The sequence below is a fragment of the Antedon mediterranea genome, chromosome 3 (assembly GCF_964355755.1).
Source record: "Antedon mediterranea chromosome 3, ecAntMedi1.1, whole genome shotgun sequence".
NCBI classification, from domain to species: Eukaryota; Metazoa; Echinodermata; class Crinoidea; order Comatulida; family Antedonidae; genus Antedon; species Antedon mediterranea.
The window spans coordinates 27551684-27574548 of NC_092672.1; the positions used below are offsets into that span (position 1 = coordinate 27551684).

At 33.7% G+C, this 22865-nt stretch overlaps 1 protein-coding gene across 1 annotated transcript; it reads right to left on the reverse strand.

Annotated features, from left to right (window-relative positions):
* Positions 1-22832, reverse strand: LOC140044241 (dynein axonemal heavy chain 8-like). Its single transcript, XM_072088718.1, has 29 exons — positions 22785-22832; positions 21952-22149; positions 21636-21712; positions 20688-20781; positions 19476-19595; positions 18721-18856; positions 17637-17824; positions 15478-15675; positions 14430-14549; positions 13128-13296; positions 12648-12828; positions 10911-11013; positions 10364-10544; positions 9433-9629; positions 8839-8965; positions 8424-8659; positions 7941-8045; positions 7362-7475; positions 6938-7239; positions 6127-6367; positions 5185-5538; positions 4454-4617; positions 4059-4161; positions 3763-3867; positions 3209-3370; positions 2355-2579; positions 1488-1660; positions 727-905; positions 1-203 (listed from the first exon to the last, which is right to left on the reverse strand). Exons 1-29 carry the CDS (start codon positions 22830-22832, stop codon positions 1-3), a joined length of 4803 nt encoding a protein of 1600 aa, XP_071944819.1.
* Positions 22833-22865: the final 33 nt, after the last annotated feature.

The following is a 22865-nucleotide window of genomic DNA, read 5'->3' on the forward strand; positions in this document are numbered from 1 at the left end:
TCATAAACCCTTTACCATTGTCAAGAAGATACCAAATTCTGGATTGAGTGAGACATTATCACCATCTGTAAATATGAATTCTGTTTTGCGATCTTTCTTAGCACCAAGCACAATGGCAATCTGCTGTGCAGCTACAGACAGCACTGGTAATTCAATTCGATTGAATTCATCAAAACAACCCCAACTGCCAGATTGTGCAAGACCTACGGAAAGAAATCAACATGATGTTATTTATTCACATAATGAATTTTTATGAGTTGTTGAAACACCAGTTTTCATCAGATCACCAAAGTTAAGCAACATTTGGCCAAGTTTTCTTCTGGATGGGAGACCATTTGGGAATATCATGTCGGGTGCTGTAAATCCTGGAGAGTTATGTTGTATCGATACTTTCGGAATAGGATGTGATAGGCATGGGTTCGAGTTTTTCTGTACAATACTAATTGTATCTTTAGGCATTATGCTTAACTATCATTTCCTTGTCCTTTGGATAGGACGTAAAGCTGTTGGTCTCGTGTACATAGTGAATGTTATAGAACTTTGTTCGAAGAGAGTGATCGTCTCCCTGTGTGCTAATATGGTAGGCACTGCACTTCTGGCTGCCGTAGGTCTGCAGAGGACCCATTCCAACTTTCCTCAGTTTCCAGTTAAGCTTGAGGATTAGAATAAATACCTTTACCTTTTATTTTTTCAAATATATTTTCCAATATTTATTATTACATTTACCTTTATAAATTCTTCCTAAGCCTCTGTAGTCCATCTGATCCGAACAGTTAAAGACAACAACGTACTTGCCAAGTGCTTTACCCATGTCTTTAGTAGTCTCAGTCTTGCCTGTACCAGCTGGACCTGCTGGGGCTCCTCCCATACTCATACCAAGAGCCTGGGCTAGCGTGATGTAACATCTAAACAAGGTGTGATCAACCGTTCAGTAATGTTGTAAATGCACTCAAATCCCACCTTTTTAATTTGCACTTTCAAATTAAATAATTTTGTGCTTTTTACATTTTCTGTTGATTTTTCAGTGCTGGGGTGAAAAATAACCTTGCTGTAACAAATTTGGCTATGGGCTTAACTCCAGACACTTTTTTGGAGTTTTGTGGAGAGTGATGGCATTAAGTTCCAACTGTTTATCAAATTTGTTTGTTTTAACTAAAAAGATCAATGTTACAATTCAGCTACTGTGTATAGCTATCTGTAATGTAAGTAGTGTGATAACAAGCATATCAGTAACTTATTTTTATATACAAGGCACTGCCATATGGTATTGACACTGTCTAAGCCTACTGTATTTCATCTCGTCAGTGAAAACATGTTTGTTGAATGTACCTACTTATCTGTGAGTGGTATAATAACAAGCCTATCGGTACGGTCTACAAACTTATTTTGATATGTACTGCACTGCGGCCATGGTGTCGAAACTGTATTGTGAACTCTATCTATCTTAATCACCTGGTCTTTTCGGTTTGTTTGTTTAATGTACATACCTATCTGTGAGTGGTGTGATAACCAGCCTATCTGTACAGCCTAAGAATTCATTCTGATATATAGTGTCTACATCTGTAATTGATACAATGCATTGGTCTGTGTCTTCTTTAAAGTAGAATCGTGCTTGCTTCAACCATTCAAAATCCAATGGGTTGCGAATATGCATATTTACCTGAATAAAAAACATTAGCAATTTAATATTCTAGTTTAATGATAAAGTAGTTTTAATCATTGTTGTTATAACTGATGTACAACATTAACATCATAATTTATATATAGTGCACATTTCTATAATAGAATTATATAACAGCGATTTACATCAATTAATAACGATTGAAATAAAATGTCTTCAACTGTAGTTAATGAAATTTTATATTGTACAGATTTTTTCATATTTTGTCTCTGGCTACAGTATATACGATCAATAAACAAAACTAGGTTATATATAAAAATGTATTCTTGATAGACCACAATAACAGAAAATGCATACACTGTACAAAGCCATGTTGTCTTTACTGTTGTGCAATATGTTCTATTCCTCTTTAGTGTATTTTAACATATTTTAGATTTTTTTAATTATCATTGTGCTTCTTGTATTTTTATGATCTTTTCTTAACATGTGTATGTTTGTATACCACAACCAAATGAATTTCCCAGTTTGGGATAATAAAGTTTTATTGAATTGAATTCAATAATTGTAATTTTATCTGTATGGAATTCTTTACGACAAACCAATAAATAAATACGTATGTGTGTGACAACAATTCGAAACGTTGCACACGTACATATTTAATTCTTATTTATTATTAATTATTGGTTTATTGTAAAGAATTGCATACAGAAATTTTAATTATCCTTTATCTTACCAGATCATTGAATATATCCCTCTGATGCACATGTATAGTAACCAAGGTCTCAAATTTAATTCTTTCTACTTTGGTCAGTTCATGAGTGGTTTGCTCAATCAGCTTATTGAGAATTTCAAGAAACTTAACGTTCATAGCTTGCATTATCTTGCGGTCAGATCTAGCCAATGTTAGCGCCTCTTCTGCATCACGTGTCCATAACATTTGAATACCAAGCAGACCAACCTACAACAATGTAAATCATTAGCAAAGTTTCATTTTCCATCGCAGCTGGCAAGTCCAAAAGTCATTCTTTGACTTTTTTGATAAAAATAAAGAATGTTATGGTACATTATTTTTCAGATATTTTTATTATCAATAAACATTACAATTTACTTTTCTTTAACATGTTATCTTTAATCATATTTACTATTCAAATAATATTCTTCATTGTTTTTTTGTTGTTGGTGATTTACAACATTTGTTTCTGTTTTTATGATTAGGAGAAATGTAGCATGAGAGTTGTACGGCATATATGCTTCAAAACAGAAATGAAAAGTTATTTATTCGCATATTCTTCCTTATCCTTAATACTTTTACTAAAATTGTTAGTATCATCCTATTTAGTACGCTAGTTTCACAAGTGGTGGATCCAGGATGTTTGAAAATAAAATAAAAAAGTTTTCTCACTCAAAACAGGGCTTTTTTTTTATTTAAAAGGTGGTGGATTACTTTTTCTATTAAGCTCTGTCTAAACTAGTTTGTGTGATGTGCTCAAATATGGTAGTAATATGCCCAAATATAGTAGTGATATGACATTATTATGTCCATATATGGGCACATCACATGACAGAGCTTTAGAGTGGTTAACTTACTTGTGCAATGAATTTGTTGAGGAAGTTAAGCAAGTCAAACGAGGCATCATTTACTACCCTATACCCATCTCTTATAATGCCATGCAATGATGACATCTGGTTGTTAAGTAACTCTCCTAGCCACATCTCTACATTTCCTTTAGCAATAACTGGTTTCTCCAACTGCAATCATAAAAAAGATAAATCAACATATAATATTACTTTTTTATTCATTAATTCAAATGTCTTAATATAGCTGTTTTTTTAGTTTAATTATGTTTTATAGTTCTCAGAATTTTATTTAGAAAATCCAAACTAATAATAGGAAGCTTTGAATTTGTGAAGACAAACAACGACCAAACTACATCATGTTAATTCATTGTGCGCATGCAGGGATATTGTGACAATGTTTCCTTGCTCCCCACCTCAACAGTGTTGATAGTTTCTAGGTTCAATCAATCGATTCACCTGACCTAGTTGGGTCGCCGTATGTCGCAAATCTTTTTGTAGAAAGGTTTTATAGGCCTATATAGAGTATAAGAATTAATGCTTCTAAAAGATTTAGGTACACTTACAGGAATGGTTTCTCCTTCTCTTGATATAGCCGATACAATACGATCATAGTCCTTAGGGTGAAAACCAACTTCAGCCACATTCTCAAAGATGCCCAGTAGATGGGCCTGTAAAATGAATTTTAGTACTGTATTTAGTTGATATTATGAGTTGAATAAGGAGAATGTTTTCATGATTTTCAGGTATTACGGTATTGAATCCTAGCATGTTGGCATGCATTTCAGTCTGGATTATATAAAGTAGTACTGTACACTTTCAGAGATACTTTTTATTTAAAGCCACAATACTGTGCACTTACTTGAATTGTGTGAGAATCAGATGCCTGTCCCAAAATCTCTAACAATGCAGGATCAGAAATGAAGAAGAATCGAGGGAAAACAAGACGCTTCTTCTCAAGATATCTAATATTAAATATAAATTTATCTTTATAATTGGAGCTAAAAAACTTTTACAAAAAAATAAAACAATAATATTGTTGTGGAGCTGTAGCTTGCCTTCCAATATCAAGTTCTGGTATTAAATCCTCACATAGTGCCAGGGTTGTAACTCAGATGTTTCTACTCCACTCTCTAAGCTTCAAGTGACATAAGTTTATTATAAACTTATTTATATATATTTATAAGCATGATATAGTTTATCTGATCTCTATTATAATGGACAAGTTAAAAAACAAAAAACAAAACAAAAATTTACCCTGTGAGTGATTTCTGACAAATCTCTAGTTGTTCTAGCAGATGAGGTAGTAGTTGGCCAAGTGTTTCATCGCCGACACAGCATATTACTACGTTATCATTCTCATGAGCTCGCTGCATTATCTTCACCCATGACTTATCAATGTTTGCAAATCGCTTGGCTTCCTATAGTTTAGACGAGTGTTTGTCAGTGATTTGTAATAGCCGAAGGCTGGATAGCAACAATCCATAGTGCTATGGCCGTTCAAAAATGGATTCTCCATGGAGAGGGAACCAACAAGATGGCAGCTGCAATCGACTAATCAGATATGCCCTACGCACTACTACGCCTGTGTTGAGCCTATCTGCGTGAGAACGATACGCAACGCAGCGCATTCTATATGATCCTCGTATACTAAAAATGCTAGATTACCAAGAAATTATTCATTCTATTGCGATTAACAATAATTATATTTAATTTTATAAAAACCAATTTTACTGTTTTTATTTTATATACTGTAGACATTATGTTTTATTTGACTGCATCACCGTTTAAGTGTCGTAAGCTCTGTCTATAATATCAAACTTTATGTGAAACAAAAAAGTGTGATGTGCCCAAATATGGTAGTAATATGCCCAAATATGGTAGTGACATCATCATGTCCATATATGGGCACATCACATTTGTTGTCACATAAATTTTGATAATATACAAAGAGCTTTAAATAAATAAATGTTTTTTTTCTACCTTACCTGAGGCAATTGTTTAGCAATATCTCCACCAACAAACACAGCTTCTAGGTACACCCAAAGATTCTGCACAATCAACCAGTTTTCAATGATATCTGATGAGTTAGATAACTTCTGAACCCATGATTGAATGTCCTTCTTAAATGGAGCATTGTATCTGTTGCTAAGTAACGACCCTAACACCATCAAACTGTCCTCCATGAGTGCCACTATCTCTGAAGTCTCACCACCTTTCAACAGTAGCTCACCACGTGTCTTGAATGGTGCAAAGCTCAACGTCTGTGAATTCCATTCTGCTACTACCTGTGATAGCTTCGCTTCAATGTCCTTTTCCTTTACAGCTGATATGCAAATATCCTTTGAAAAAAATAACAATTTTAAGTAAATAATTGTTAATTGCTAAATATTGTTTGACCATCAAAAAGAAAATCCTGTTAAAATGCTAATTAGTGTTTGTGGATGATAAACAGTATATACCTGCAGTATAAAACCACATAAATAGTTGAAAGAACTTGGTTTGAGTCATATTCTAGTAATTACATGTTGGTCAATCTTCCTACTTCGTATCATTTATTTTACAAATGTACTTGTGAGTGAGAATGTGAGTAAACTAAAATTAAAATATTTTATACAAAGTAATTTCATATCTTATCCCATTTTCAGACGTACATTGTATTGCAAAATCATGTGTTAATGCTGATTGGCCAAGTTCATTCATATGAATCAATAAAATAATTAGTCAACATGGTTTTTCTGGGTTGATTGGGAGTAACTTACTACAAATGAATTACCACCGATTTTTACCATCAATTACATCGCAATATATCGCAATGCAATGCACATTTGAATAGGGTATATTAGTAGGTCGACTCAATTTAAAACAATTGGCATTTGTATCATTTCAATCACAAAGTTCGTTTTTAAGTCTGCACTATAGGAACAAACCTCAATGTCTTCCTTGTTTTCAAGGATCGGTGCCTCCATGATGTTTCGTAGCGAAAATGAATCCAGGTCAATTTCAAAGACGTGTCCTGTAACGTTTGTGAGACGTTCCCAATGCCGATTCTTCATTGCCTTGTTGGCCATTAGCTCCAATAGAGGGCAGGATTCACTGAAGTCATCAATCTTCTTCTTGAGATCTAAGAAAGCCTGCCATTCCTTCAGACCCTTTGGTAGTTTTCGGCATCTAGAGAAATAACAAATACTAGTAGTAAATAACTCTTTCAATCAATCTGTGGTATTGTTTAAAGTTTTTTTAATGTTTTTAAAATATTTGATATTCATTGTTTTATATTTTTAATCCATTTTGGCAGGTTTTCTGCTGTTGAATGTATAAATAATATGTGTATTTGTACGGTTAACAAAGTTAGTCAAAAGCAGAGCAAAATAGATAAATAAATGACTCAAGTTAAATTTGTAACATTTTTGCACATTAAAGAATGTTTCTTTAAAGTGATAAAAATCTCTCTTCAATCATCAGGTGTTAGGCTCCAAGTCATTTATTTATTTAAATAAATAAATATAAAATTTATTTCATGTTCTTTTAGATTATTTTAATAGTTATTCAACTGTAAAGCTCTGTCTACACTATCAAACTGTATGTGACAAAAAAAAATGTGGTGTGGCCATATGGGCATGATGTGGTCATATCATTACCATATTTGGGTATATCACACTTTTTTTGTCAACCTAGTTTGATAGTGTAAACAGAGCTTTTGTAACAAAATCTTCTATACACTATTAAAGTAGTATTTACCTGTTTTGAAAGTCCATAAGTTCACCATTAATCTTCTCAATATCCACTTCACTCCACAAGATATCATAATACCCATTGATACCATCAATAACAGAGTTATACAACCCATATAGCTTGTTCAATAGGTTTAGCTCTTTCTTGGTCTTTGCAAGGAATGGGTAGTCAGTATTTTGCAGTCCAAATAGTTCTTCGCCGCCAGAATATGTCTGGAACTTCCGCCATAGCTCATCAAAGCGGCTTTGGTAAACATGCAATCTATCGCTGGCTTCTTGAGGAGGAATACCGTCTGCCATTGGTCCATTCTTAACAAATAAAATTATTAAAAATTGTGTTTTAATGAGAATATTAATAAAAATGATATGATGATATCAGAAAACCACAATACATGAGATTTTGTTTTAATGAATAACAAGAAAATACTTACTATTAAATAATCTCCCTCAAAATTGTCTACACTGTGGACAAACACTTCAACTGACTCTAAAAGATCTGCTTTAAATGTCGGCTGAATTCTTACAAGTTCTGTCTGAACTTTGACCTATGGAAACAAATGAACATTAATACAGAAGGTAAATACTAATACAATATTTATAAAGAAAACTTTCTCTATCATTAATGGTGTCCATTTGTTCAGGTTGACTAAATCCTAGTGTACACGCCAACAAACTCCCTTTCTACATTTGTGAAACATAACTAATCACACACCAAGATTTTTGGGAAAAACAATAGTAAAACAGTAGTACATCTATATTTTTAACATTCTTATATAATATATTAAGCTCTGTCTACACTATCAAACTTTGTGTGACAAAAACATATGATGTGCCCATATACAGTATGGACATGATGACATCATATCACTACCATATTTGGGCACCTCACATTTTTTTTGTCCAACTAGTTTGATACATGATAGTATGGAAAGAGCTTTATTTTTGTGTTGTTCAAATTAGTGCTTTTGAGCTTTTTTTGAGATTTGTAAAAATGAATAAATTGAGCTTACAGCTTGTCGGCTTAGTTTCTGGAATGAGTATCGTAGTGAATCAACTCGTTCAATCTCTTCTCTTGGTACTGTCACTTGGAACTTCTGTAGTAAGCTGTATGCTTCCTGTATAATTTAAATTCAAATACCATATTTTTATAATATTATATATATGTTATAGAGATTCAAAAATCCAAACAGTCAAGAGCCATCTGTGTTCCTAATAAGTTTCTTGGAATAAAGTTATTTTAAATGAAATTCTTTTAAAACAATTAATGTTAGTTTTAAAAGGGCAGTCAATTTGATTTTGTGATTTGGGAATGTTTCCACAAAGGGATTCTATGTAATTTTGAGTTGTGAGATTCCCAAAACAAATTATCATCAAATCTGCCTACCTAATAATATGACCATGCATGCACAGTATGGTGGTTCTTACGGTTCTTATAGTAAAGATCTTTTTAATAAAAAAAAAAACGCAGAACGCCCTTTTAGTAAAAAACGAACCTCAATTGGACTAAGTGTCATGTCAATTCTTATCTCATTCATTCTGATATCACGAAGTGCTGCCATAGCATCTCTGACATCATCAAGATCATTGATTTGTCTTCCTAGTCTTTTAGAATAATCCATTACAAAGTTGGCAATGTCATCCATCTTGGCTAAGAACTCATGGTTCAAGCTCTTTCCAAACATGGTCTTCCATGCTTTTGCCTCTATCATCAATGCCATCTTGATGGGCTCTAGAAATTATTACAATCAATTTGGTTTATTTTTTAAAGCAAGTCTCATACAAGGGTTACAGTAAGAGGCACTGACAAGAATTTAAACCACATACCTTGGGATTGGTAATCTAAAATGTTAACCAACTGTTGAGGTGAATATTAAATGTTGTTATTTTATATAAAAACCTATCTCTTACCAGTAGTGAGTTCAATACAACCGACTCTAACTTTAGGATCCAGTTCATCAATGCAGTACTCTAAATCTTGGTAATGAAGAATCTCTGCTTTCCATTCTGACAGAATTGGCTCAGTTTTCAGAAAACTCTATAATAAAGCACCCGACTGTATTGCATTATGACATAAAATGACACTAGTCTGTACAATTTGGGCTCCTCAACCTTTCTATAAAGTCTTAAATGTCCCATTTCTTTTCTATTAGTAATCTTTTGATTTTGCTTTTTAGGCACCTACGATCTAAAAATATTGAACCATTGGTTGTTGTCTGAACCTAGAATCCACAAAACTGTGTCAAGGAATTAAGTTAAGAAGCCCATACGTATGCCCTCACATGCGCACAATGAATTAACACAACATAACTATATGTTGTACATCGAAAGCTCCTTATTTCAATACCCACAACATCTTTTGAGAAACTCTGTACACAACCTAGGCATCCAGGCTTTGATTGTATGTGTTCTTTAAACAAATAAATGTACTATTAACCATTAATAAAACAATTACAGAAACTCTGGTATTGTTACCACAATGAAAAGAATAAAATAAAATCATACATCAACTGATTCTTTCCTGTCTTGTTCCCAAAGAAATTGGTAATTGGTGAAGATCTCAATAGAATCCTGTACAATAGGTCTTGTTTGAGTGATAGCATTACTTAGCATCATTATCAACTTCAAGATATCTTTATGCTCTGTAATGCTCTTGTAATAATTCCTCAGAGTGTTGGCTGCGATAAGTGTTGGTTTTGAATCTACAAGTACAACGTAACAATACATTTATTTATGTTACTGTATTATATACAGTAGGCCTACCTGTTAATACGGCTTTACCGTATCGGTTCTCATCAGATCACCAAAGGTAAGCAACATTGGGCCTGGTTAGAGCTTGGATAGGAGACCATCTGGGAATATTGGTGCTGTATATGGAGCTTCGGGTCCCATTAAGCATTTGAAATAAGCACTGCTGACTCTTTTCTTATGGCAGCCCCTGCATCTAGAGTCTGCCTCACAACATATTAGCCCATATCTTTCCTCTGGTCAAGGTAGGCACTGGACGAGAGAAGCCCCTGATAAATGATAGGACTAATCAAGGTGCTTTAAATCGTCCTGGCTTAGTTTCATTCATCATTTAGATGAATGTAAAACTAATTGATATTGTTGCTTGTGACAGACGTCAGCAATATTTAACCTAAAAGACCTACAGTACCTGTACCCACAGGATTCAATTAAAAGGCTTAATATGACAGACCCGCAGAGATTGGGTGAATTATAGTAAGTAGATCAAATAACTGTGATACATTACAGACAAAGTCGAACAAATTTGAAAATTTAAATCATGTATATAATACAGTAACATAAATAAATGCAAAAAACCAAAAACTAATTTTACATTTTATTCTGTTTTAAAAATTGACAAATATTTAGGATTTCATGATATAAACAGTGCATATTAAGTAGGAAACAAGTTTAAAGATGTTTTGCTTACTGTGAGCATGATTAACCCCTCCAGATCTTCGATGTTGTTTATCAGTAGCCTTCTCTTTTGTAGCAGACGCCGTTTTGAATCTTTTCTGACCCCACTGAGCAATATTTCGACTGACATCAAGTACAAAGTTTGTGACTTTATGCACTGAATGTTGAATATCATCTAAACTCGGCTGCATCACCTGTAACCAAACAGTTTCTGAGTTAATTAAGCATGTGGTTAATATGATTGCCTTCCAATCCCGAGGTTCAGGGTTTAATCCTAACCTAGTGCAATGGTTGTCACTCACTCTTTCAACTGCACTCTCTAAAGGCCAATTTACACAGACGAGTAATAGCGGTTACGGTAACCTGCTCAAGACTTAGTTTATAAGCACGATAAATATAACACAGTAGTTGGATGAGTATAAAAATAATTGTATTGTTTGTTTATATTGTACATTAGTACAGTAGTAATTTGTTTCATTTTAAAATGTCCCTTGTGTGTTTCAAATGGGCCAGTGTAATTAACAATAATATAATAAACAAAAATAAAAACATCAACTTACCACATTGGGTATCTCAAGAGCCACTTGACCAAGGAAGAAAGGGTTATTTTGCTTGCGTGTTGTTCTGCCGGAGCCATACAATCTTGAACCACCACTAATGGATCTAAAAAGAAGTCAGAAAAATAATTATATTATTGATAACATGAATGAATATAAAACACAGAACTTTCTGGTGTTAGTCTTTATATAATCTTGTTTTTTTTTTGGTTGATTGAATTAAATTGAAGTATATTGATTGATTGAATAAAGTAGATTGGTTGATTGAAGTAGTTTGATTAAATGAAGCAGATTTGTTGATTGAAGTAGTTTGATTGAATGAAGCAGATTTGTTGATTGAAGTAGTTTGATTAAATGAAGCAGATTTGTTGATTAAATTAATTTGATTGAATAAAGTAGATTGAATTAAGTAGATTGGTTAAAGTAGATTGAATGAAGTTGATTGATTGGTTGAAGTAGATTGGTTGATTGAAGTATATTTGTTGAATGAAGTAGATTAGTTGCTTCAAGTAGATTGGTTGATTGAAGTAGATTGATCGATTGATTAGTTGAAAGGTTGATTAGTAGATTGATTGAATGAAGTAGATTAGTTGATTAAAGTAGATTGGTTGATTGAAGTAGATTGCAGGCCCGTAGCCAGGGGGGGTTTTTATGGTTCGGGCGAACCCCCCCCCCTTTATAGCGAACCCCCCTTAACCAACTGCGAACCCCCATCCCCGACATGCCCAATACCTCACCCTCATCTCCAAAAATCCTCCAAATACGTGCCCCACAGTACAAACAGTTGTTTGTAAATTGAAAAATTTGTAAACTTGTTCGTGAACCTTCTTCTCTGTATGAGCGTCAACTAGTGATACGTGTCTGTAAATTTCTAAAAGCTGCAAATGAATTGCCGATTTTAACCTGAAAAATAAATGTTTGGTCCCTGCATGTAACATGATATTGACGCGTCTCATAGCGAGCTGGCGCACGAACGATTCGTACAAAGGACACCGCCAGACAACTGCGTACCTATAATTGTTTAGATCACTGGCAGTCAGGCAGCATGCATAAAGTATATAGCCTTCCGACGTACATCAGTATTTATGTGTGACTATGAAGTAGGATATTTTACACTATAATATCTATGGTGTAGTTCACATTATGGCATCCGATTATTTTTTTCTAGACCACGCCGATACGTACTAAAATGTATCAATATCACCTATTTACATATTTATATTCATCAATAAATTGCTGTAAATAAATATTATAGATAGAGCTAGCAAATAGCATTTGCCTTCACCCAGTGTGCTTTTTTCGGGGCTGCTCCTAGATATACGTTCGCATTGAACTTGAACGCAAAACAAAATATGAAGTAATGATCAAACAATCGGCGGTTCCGCACAGAGCACGCGCATCTGACATACGGCAACAAAATAGTTATCGTCATTTAAATTATCGACGTGTTTGAGGAGGAAAAAAGTACGATCTTTTTGCTCATTGGTTATATAGCATGCTGCACGAGAGTGTCTTTTCCGGCCATCTAGGGGTGTCATTTAACAAAATTCGCTTCGCATCAGGCTGGGGGAGGGGGGGTTGACCCAAATATTTAGTGTCCGAACCCCCCCTTGACAGATCCTGGCTACGGCCCTGGATTGGTTGATTGAAGTAGATTGATCGATTGATTGGTTGAATGGTTGATTGAGGTAGATTGATTTAATGAGGTAAACAGGTTGATTGGTAATAAAAGTTACTTACGGTGAAAAGAAAACTCTCCTCTTGATTGCATCTAGTGAAAGCCTTGTGGCTTTTAGTATGGCTTCTAGATTACGTTGATTAAAGTGTAGAGTTAGTTCTTTACAGTCTTCTTGCAGCTGGTGTTCTTCTTCGATATTCTCTGCTATGATGGAGTTAGAATCTGAATCTGATCCAGAGGCTCCTTCATGTGCAGCAGCAATATATAACATAATGAAATATCAAATACTGTAGTTGATGTTTTTATATTGAATTAAAAATTATGTTTTAATAGCAGCATGGGTGGAGAGGATATGTTCCTATTACAATCATTACAATATGTTTAGTTCTATTAAATCTTATTTTTAACTTAGTAGGCCTATTTTTAGAAACTTCACAGATGCCATGTGTCTTCCTTTCTCCTCAAATAATAATAATTGCCTTGCAAAATTTATATTTACAAAATATGTACTACTGTAGGCCTTCACTATATATTTGTCTAACCTTCTTCATCAACTGGCTCTTCAACTTGATCTGGTGTTGACCGATTGTAACATTCCCCAAATCCTGCCTTGTGAGCTTTGTCTATAAAGACATTGATCAGCTCTGTAACAGAGTCTTCAATTCTCATACTCATCTTGTACAGCTCAGCAGCTGAGCTTTCACACAGTTTCTAAAACCAAACAAAAATAGTTTAATGACAAAAAGAAAGATCAATGTTTTGGAACCATCTTGGAATGATTTCTAACATCAAATATCATATTAATTTGAATAAACATCCCAGGTGGTTGATCCGAGGGAGGCGTTCAATTTAAGGGTGTAATATGGTAACATGTATAATCAAATACATTCTCCCAAAATATATGAAAAAAAAACATAAAATGTTTGGTCAATTGTAGATTATGAAGTCAACAAATTCTACTAAAAATAGAAATGTGTTATAATACAATATTGAGTGTATAATATAATATAATGAGGGCGTGTGGCGCAGTGTGTTGGACGTTGGACTACCGATCGTCAGACCTAGGTTCGAATCCAACTCTCGCCGCATTGCTTGTATCCGTAGGCAATATACTTTACTTAAGTTTGCCTCTCTCCACCCAGGTGTATAAATGGGTACCCAGTTAGATCTAGACACAACTTTGCACTGGTTACCGGCTGCATTATGGGAGTATGTTTCCATACGTGTTTGATCCCAAAAAATACTGGGGTAATAATGCTTGTAAAGCGCCTTTGAGCATGATTACTCATGAAAAGGGCGCTATATAAATGTGGTATTATTATTATAATGCATGTGGAGGGGAGTTTATTTGAGGAAAAAATTAAGATCCTGGGGTTTTTATTCAAAGGAAGTGGGGCGTTTATTCAAACAAATTTGTTTAAAAAAATATATATTTGTATCATACTGTAGTACAATAAGTTACAGGAAATGTAGCTAATGAAGGTTAATTAAATAATTAGCACATATTCTTTAAATACACATTTTTTTTGTATAGAATCGAATTGTTTATTGAGTGTATATGGCCACCTACACTCAATATTAATTGCCAATAGGCAAATTTACATTATTTCTCAATGACGCAATACATATCTCACTTTGGCATTGTGGAGAAGTATTCAAATTCCAGAATAAGCCTAGATTTTATCTTGGATTAGTCTTTCACTTAAAATTATATAAATGAATAATTAATATATTAGAAGAACAAAAAAAATTGAATATGATGTTAGCATGTATTTGAATTGATTCTATAAATAAAACCCTATTGGATGCTACTGTGCGTCAATTAGAATGACCATAAAGATTACCTGATTTCTTGAGCAAAATTCTTCTACAGTCCATGGCTTATCAGATGGAAGATCACAAAGGATCATTGAGCCCATTTCATCAAGTAGAGAATCAATACGGGCTTCACGAATGTCATTTACCTGTAAAAGAACATGATTTAGTGACAATTTAAGATTATATTACATTGATATACACCAGATTTTCTGGAAAACCAGACATATGCCAACTCAGGGGTATCTGAGTTTGTCAATGTGCACCACTGAATAATGTATCTTCAGTGGTCGAGTGCCACCAAATAAATTATTATTATGTAAGCATGCTTCAATAGGAATTGTTTATCTATTTATCAGTAGGAGGGGCAATGCCCTACTGCTTGGCTTTGTTATTGGTGCTTACTTTCTGTGATGCTAATTGTTATTCATCTTGGTTCAATTATGCATTGTTTAGCTTTGTGTTTTGTTGTTGATAGTATGTTTCTTATTTCACAAAATGTCAAGCACTGCCTACTTCATGATTACTTGCATTAATATATGTTTGTTTTCTGACAGACCATGCCTATTGCTTTTCATGACAATCGACGTCACAAAAGCTTATTAAACTTTTATCTGCATCTTGAACAGGCCGGAATATTACATACATATATAAATAAATATTCCCTTTCAGTTGAGTGCTGAATTTTTAAATTATAATGCTTAAGCCTTAAGTTCTGTCTTACTTTACTATCAAACTTTATGTGACAAAAAAATGTGATGTGTCCATGCATGGACTACCATATTTGGGCATATCACTACCATATATGGGCACAACTTTTTTCATAAAACTAGTTTGATACTGTAGACTGAGCTTTACACTAAATTATTATTGCAATGTATGTGGGTGCCCTTTTTTTTAATTCTGGGAAAAAAAATGTTTCTAAAAAGAATTTAAACATTTTAAAGAATTTGTCTTTGATTTTATCTTTGACCTACCAGTTCAATTGAAATACCAAATCATTCAGACTATCATTATAAACACAGTATTTAGAAATGTTAAGGGTTAAAATACATAATAGTAATAGAAGTACAGTACCTCTTTTACCAACAATGCTAAGTCTTTCAGAGCCTTCCTGATGCTGTGAAAATAGGTTTCAATGTTAAGAGATGTCCAAGTAAGAACGGCAAGGCCTGGTTGCATGATCAAGTCTACTTTCTTTAAATGTGGGGCCATGACGGCTTGAAATATGGTTGGAATTTTAGCACGTAAAGAGTCATTCTCTTCCTTGAGCGTCTACAAGTAAAATATAATTTTTTTTATTAAAATATTGTACCATCAATAATTATTAATCTATATATAAATTTACGTAAGGGCAAAATTCGGTAAATCTCGGTTTATTTCTAGAATTTTTACTCGATGGTATATAAAGTTGGTTCATACTTTCGGTACTGATTTTAACCATCTGATGTAACCCTGTTTACTAATTAAATTGAGTTAGGTAATTAGTTATTAACGATTAAAACGAATTTAGGTTCAACGATTTGCCCCAAATAGGGGTGTTTTCCGATCGTGGTATACACTGTCTAATGGATGTCCATCTTGAAAAATACCCGCCACAAAAATACGAGGAGGCTTCGCATTTTCCTATCTCCTCCTACGATGATTGTTTTTAATAGCTGAAAACTGGTTGAACAGCTAGAGTACAGCATCATAATGTTGAAGACAGGCCGATTTTCTTAAAAAAATACTATTTTGATAGATTTAATATACGATTATACAAATGTATTGATTTGCGATGAATGGAACATTCCAATCTCTGTTTCACAAGTGTCTATTCCCTCAGGCGTCGTAAAGGCAAGTACAGTACTGTATACTCGAAATTCGATCCATTTTTGTTTTCAATCTGTGCTGCAGAGGTTGGATATAATTTTTTTTAAACGGATAATGAGCTAGCGTTTTCACTCGCCGTATATTATGTACAAATCTTTATTATTGCATTTAAACCACCCACATCATCACCTTTCCCTCACTGGCATGAGTAGCGTTGTAAAACCAGTAGAGAATAGGCCTACGGTACATCACATGCCCTAAACGCAGAACAACTTTGGTGGGTAGGGTAGGAACCAACTTAAGTATGAATTGGCTCTAAGAAACAATTGAAAACCATTAGGCCTACTAATTAAGTTGAGTTAATAGATAATTTAATATTTATTGACGATTAAATCGAATTTATGATTTTCCCCGAATAGAGGTGGTTTTCACAAATTGTTTTACATTATATTATAAACATATAGGCCTACACGTAGTAGTGATGTATCGTTACATGTGCTGTACTATTTCAATCGACTAGGACGGTGATAGTTTCAACAAAGTATTACATCGCAATGTTTTACTGTGTTTAGTGGTATATTATTTGTAAAACATGAAAGCAATTAATATTTCGTTACTAAATGGATAAAGAATATATTTTAACATTGTTCCTCTTTGCACCCATCCTCTTCCCCATTCCTCAACCCTAATGTTACATACAAAACACAAATTAAGTTTGTTTAAATTTGACTTAAACAATTGGTCTTATTTTGTGACAAGTTTCTCTTTCGGAAGTAATAGGGTGCTAATTTTAGTTGAGTACATAAATCACAGTGTCTATTTATTCGTTCCTTTAAACGACATGTATTATTGTCCTGCGGTACGTACATTTGAAATCGCCAGTTTTTTAACGCTGAAATTATTATGTATTCGAGAACCATCTGTGGGCACGACCTAGATGGTACGCGAGCGAAGCGAGCGTACCATCTAGTAAACAACAATTCATATTAATAGGGAAAACTAGATTTGTTTCCAGCGCACTACTGTACATAATCAAAAACATTGTCATTTTAACATGATTTAAACCCTAATCTGGAATTTGTTTATGAAACTTCTTCTGTAATTGCTCTATATACCTCCAAATAATTATTATATTACATTTACACATCTGTTACGGAACAAGACAAGGAGGCCCAGAAAATCGGGAAGACCATCTATCACCATATTTACTGTGCAGAATCTAATGCATGTTGCACCATGATTTCCTCCATGGTCGCACATACTACAGTAAGTATTTAAGTAAGTAGTAGTTATGCCCCATTCAAATACCCTAGGCTGGGCCTAAACCAAACAAAATAGGCAAAACCTCTTCATCCCTGCCTTTGACAAAACCTGTCTGGTGTAGGCCTACAGCAGCAACATGCTTGTTTGGAATATTTCTATACCTTTAATGTCTCACAGTTCTTTCTGAGTTTTTCTTGCGACAGACAGAGTACATTAGCGGCAGTTGGCACTTCTAAATCAAGCTTTCGCATGCATTCTGCTTCTCTGATCACTTGCAGAAGCATCGGATCAAAGTTCACAAGAAGTACGTTCGTTTCTGGATGTCTTACTAACAGAGATGCCTGTAACCCTAAGAAATTAAATATATATTTCACTATACTGATGTTGAGTAGGAAATAAAGGTCATTGATCGTTGATTGACAATTCAATTCTCATGCTCACTATTTGTTTTAACATACCTAATAGAGTAATGTTTTATATAATAGGGAGTTTTCGCAACCTTACGAATACGATAACGAAAACGGATACGTCACACATTTGTGACACTTTTGAGCTGATCCCCATTTCATATTCGTAAGGCGTATTCGTGTTGACGAATATCACCAGTCATATTCGTAACTACAAAACGAGTATAGTTTTTGATCTATTTTGCAAATTTTGCATTTGAATCAGGAATGATTCATGATTATAATATAATTATACTTTTAGTGAAAGTAATTTACTAAAAGTAATTTACTAAAATGCCAGGTCAATTTTGATAAATAGCAGTTTTTAAAGTCCTTACTCGCTTTGGTGTTACCATGGAGGTATACCTCCATGGTGTTACGCTAGGCCTAGGCAGCCAAGCACCAAAGCAACACGTACCTGCGCTTCGCTCAAATTTACCGCAGTCATATTTTGGACGGCGCCCTCAATATTTCGTTGCCATGCAAAACAAATTTTTACTGGCTTACGAAAAACGAATACGTGTGCGTATCCGTTTTCGTATTCGTAAGATTGCGAAAACCTAATTAAGCAGTTTCTATCTTGAATTCTAAAAAACCTATGCCCTGTAAAAGTTTGAAAGTCAGATATTGGCCGTGCAAACAGATCAATAATAATAAATGGCGCACTCTACAAGTGATTTTTTCGGTCGATTGTCAATCTTAGAAGAAAATAATACATGACACAATGATAGAAAATCTATCAAATGGCAAGGATATTAAATGTGTTATAAAGTGTAATAATGCTACATAAGTCTGATACCTATCTTGACGACATCAACTTGTTTCACCCATGCTCTATGATACAGTAACTCAAACTCCATCAGAACAGATGCCATTCTATTGTAGTTGCGAATAATGCGTTTAGCCTCAGGAGTCTTCATAACATTTGCTTCAGTCTATAACAAAATAATGTTTACTAATGCTATTCTACAACAAGAAATACATTTCTTTACAAAGCTAACTATTTATGATATAAAGAGCAGGATCATGATGATTGACAGTAATAATAATAATAATAATAATAATAATGTTGTCTAGGGTAACTTTTGTATAGATATTTTGTACTTTTTAATCTTCACGTTGTTTTTAATGTTGTAATTTTGTATTTTATTGTTGGATGATTATATTTTGCTTTGGAGACCCACTTGATAGTTTGATTTAGTTCGCTTTTGGGAATCCTGTCTCTCTCTATTGTTTGTTATTTTTTGTTATAATTATGTGAGACAAAATAAATGAAATGAAATCATAATTTCATTTTCATCATAGATCTTTTCAACAAGAAATCTGCATGATAAAAGATTCTTTTTGTTTGATCATAAAAGCATTTTAATCTATCAAAATGGTAGACCTCTACAAAAACCTTGTTAAGTTATCATATTCTTAAATGATTTAAATATAGAATAAATAAAATAAAACCACAATTCTTGATATGCTTTCTCCAGTATGTAACAAAACACACCTTCTTTCATTCCCTGATATGGAGCATGAATCTAGCTTTAACATTGTAATTCTTACTTTGATAACATCCATTGGTTGCTGTATTCTTCTGAAGAGTTGTCTAGCCCATGAGATCTTGCCTGAAACAGGTGGCATATCTCTTGGCACAAGAGGATCTTCTTTGTTCTTTTGATACAGCTAACATAAAAGAATGTAATATAAAGTAAATAAGTTTAGATAATTCTAAAGTGTCCTGTATTCATTCAAAACATAGGGGAATTAGCTGTTGGAGGTAGGTCTCTTGAATTTGAATTGGTTGTTGTTTTTTTGGCAGTTGGTGAGGATTGATCTGATTGGTTGAGCATTCAATTATTTCCCTGTTTACCATTCAAAATCTCTTCCTGAATGCTACCAATGATCTTAGCATTCACACTACCATTCAACATATCTCCCTGAATGCTACCAATGTTCTTAGCATTCACACTACCATTCAAAATATCTCCCTGAATGCTACCAATTTTCTTAGCATTCACAATACCATTCAGAATATCTCCCTGAATGCTCAGTACCAATGATCTTGGCATTCACACTATCATTCAAAATCTCTTCCTGAATGCTACCAATGATCTTAGCATTCACACTACCGTTCAAAATATCTCCCTCAATGCTACCAATGAACTTAGCATTCACACTACCATTCAGAATATCTCCCTGAATGCTACCAATGATCTTGGCATTCACACTACCATTCAAAATCTCTTCCTGAATGCTACCAATGATCTTAGCATTCACACTACCATTCAAAATATCTCCCTGAATGCTACCAATGAACTTAGCATTCACACTACCATTCGGGATAGCTTCTGAATGCTTATTGACTCTTGTAAAATTTTCTTAGCATTCCGATTAAGTGGTTTTAACCATGAATGCCTAAATTCTAAAAATTACCTGTAAATTAGCATTTGAATGCCTAGTGAATGGTTAGCGAAGGCTATTTAAGCATTCTCCTTTGGTAAGGGAACTATACCTAGCCTCAGCATTATGTGGTGTGACCGGTTTCTTTCCACCACATTATTCTTATAGGCAATTGAACCCCAATCTTTCTACACCCAGCTACCACCACAATTAAGCTACTACCTATTTTGCATTATGTATATATGCAAACCTACAGAGGATGATTAGGGAGCTTCTGATTTGAGACGAACGATGACTGACGACCAAACCATGCATATTATTTCATTATGTGCATCCAGTGTTTCCTTATTTCCTACACCCTGAAACCTACTATACCTTGCGTATTGTCTCAAGTTCAGTTCCAAAATGATGCAGAATCACTGCATACTTTGCCTCAATGTTAAGATGTGGAATATTCAGTCTCTCAAATCTGGAATAAAACCCCAACAAAAATTGTATTGTAACGGTTTGTCCATAGGATAGACACAACACTAAAAACTGCATGATTCAATGATGTTTAAATGCTCCTTGCAATGTCCAATAAGAGTACACAATAAATAATGATTTATTGCCTACCTAAGGAGGAGATATTTCAACATTTTAGGTAATTCAGTCAAGTAATACTAATCTAGATCTGTTATTATGGAGGTTGAATTGCTGGACTGCTTCCCATGTGGGTTTCTTCCTTCTTATGTTACCCATAACCCACCAATCATGCAGTAGCCTCCTAAGAGGACTGTTCCATAAATAAGGAAAGGGGTGTCAAAGTCTTACTTAGGGGTATCAAATTTTACTACAGTATAGTAATCAATATTTAGTATTTTCAATTCAAGACACATATTTAGGGAGAGAATTAATGACTTAAAATGTATTCCATGCTGTCTAAAATTTATTGAGAGAATTTTAGGTTTCATAATCATCCCACACCTTCACAGTTTGGAAGGCAGGGAGGACAAGAACCCCTACAATTAGTTAACTAAGAATTGAGCAGTTGCTGGTTTAGAAGGTCGGCTACTAATCCCAGAGTCCTGAGTTCAAATCCTGTCAGTGTTTTTTCTCATAAAAGAACAAACTACAAGAAAGGTAATAAGACTTTGTGTAGAGCATATATTGTATATTTGTCCTTGTGATAATTTAAGGGGGAGGCCGCTAAATTATCCACTAGCCTTAACTAGCCCTATGTACCTATTTGGCAGAAAACCTTTCTCCAAATTGTCATTAAAAAAAAGTATATGAAAATAGATGGAACAACAGCAGTTAAACATTGAACAATTTTTCACTTACCGTCTGAGTAGTACAAGAGCCTGCACAGATGAGGTTATTTTGCTGAAACAACTGTCCAAGAAGCCTTGAAGCATGTACTGTGGTAAAAAAGATATTTATTGTATTATTAACTGTCCTCAGTTTAATTGGATGAGACCATGGTTAAAAATCCAATGAATATGTACGGACATCATTGTACACAGTTAAACACTGTATCTTAATGCACTGTTAACTATTCTTTAAAACCAAAAGGTTGCATTGTATGAATTGTGAAACAAGAGATTTCGTCATTTTTCCCAATAATTTCATTCAAGTTCATGAATAAAACGCTACTAACCTCTAGATCATAAATAGACTTCTTGAACTCATCATAATCCACGTCAAAGTCAATTTTTCGATGGTCCAATATTTCATAAGGCTTCTTCTTAATGTTGGAGTAAATGACTTGGAACTTGTTTGCAATTGGATCAATGCCTTCAATACTTGTTGTGGCCAATACAGAGAACACTTCAATTGTATTGACTACGTCTATAATCTAGAATTAAAGTATACTTTTATAATATGTAAATCAACTATCCTTTCTGATAAAATTCTATAGTTCCTATAGTTTGTGCTTATTAAACAATACTTTTTCTCGCCCTAGCAAAATGGAATATGAAAGTAAGATTTATAGAAAACCACTTATGTATTAAAAATATGTAAAAATATTCAATCCTTCCCATCATAATCTTTGACTAATTTTCAATAGAAAGTGTTTTACTGCAAAAAAGAACTTAGATTAAAAAAGAAAATTAGAATTGAAAATCAATAAATCATTCTATCAATCAATCAATAAATCATTCTATCAATCAATCCTGTAACAGTGTAAATCATTCAATAAATAATTCTATCAATCAATCCCTATAAATCAATATATAAATCAATCTATCAATCAATCCCTATAAATCAATCAATGCATCATTCCATCAATTAATCCCTGTGAATCATTCAATAAATCTTTCTATCAATCAATCTTGTAAAAGTGCAAATCAATCAATAAATTATTCTATTAATCAATCCCTATAAATCAATCAATAAATCATTCTATCAATCCAATCCCTGTAAATCAATCAATAAATCATTCAATCAATAAATGAATTTATCTAATGTAATAATATGAAAATGATATACCTTCTCGCATCTCTTGCAGAATGCTTCAAATTTACCAAATATGTACATTTCGGAGAACTCAAATGGACGTTCCCCTGGAAT

Coding starts and splice junctions, on each gene's coding strand:
- LOC140044241 (XM_072088718.1), bottom strand. CDS start 22,832: ATGTACATATTTGGTAAATTTGAAGCATTCTGCAAGAGATGCGAGAAG. Junction 3,371..3,762: donor GAGAAGGAGAAACCATTCCT/GTAAGTGTACCT, acceptor TTATGATTGCAG/TTGGAGAAACCAGTTATTGC. Junction 204..726: donor CTTAGGAAGAATTTATAAAG/GTAAATGTAATA, acceptor TTCTTTCCGTAG/GTCTTGCACAATCTGGCAGT.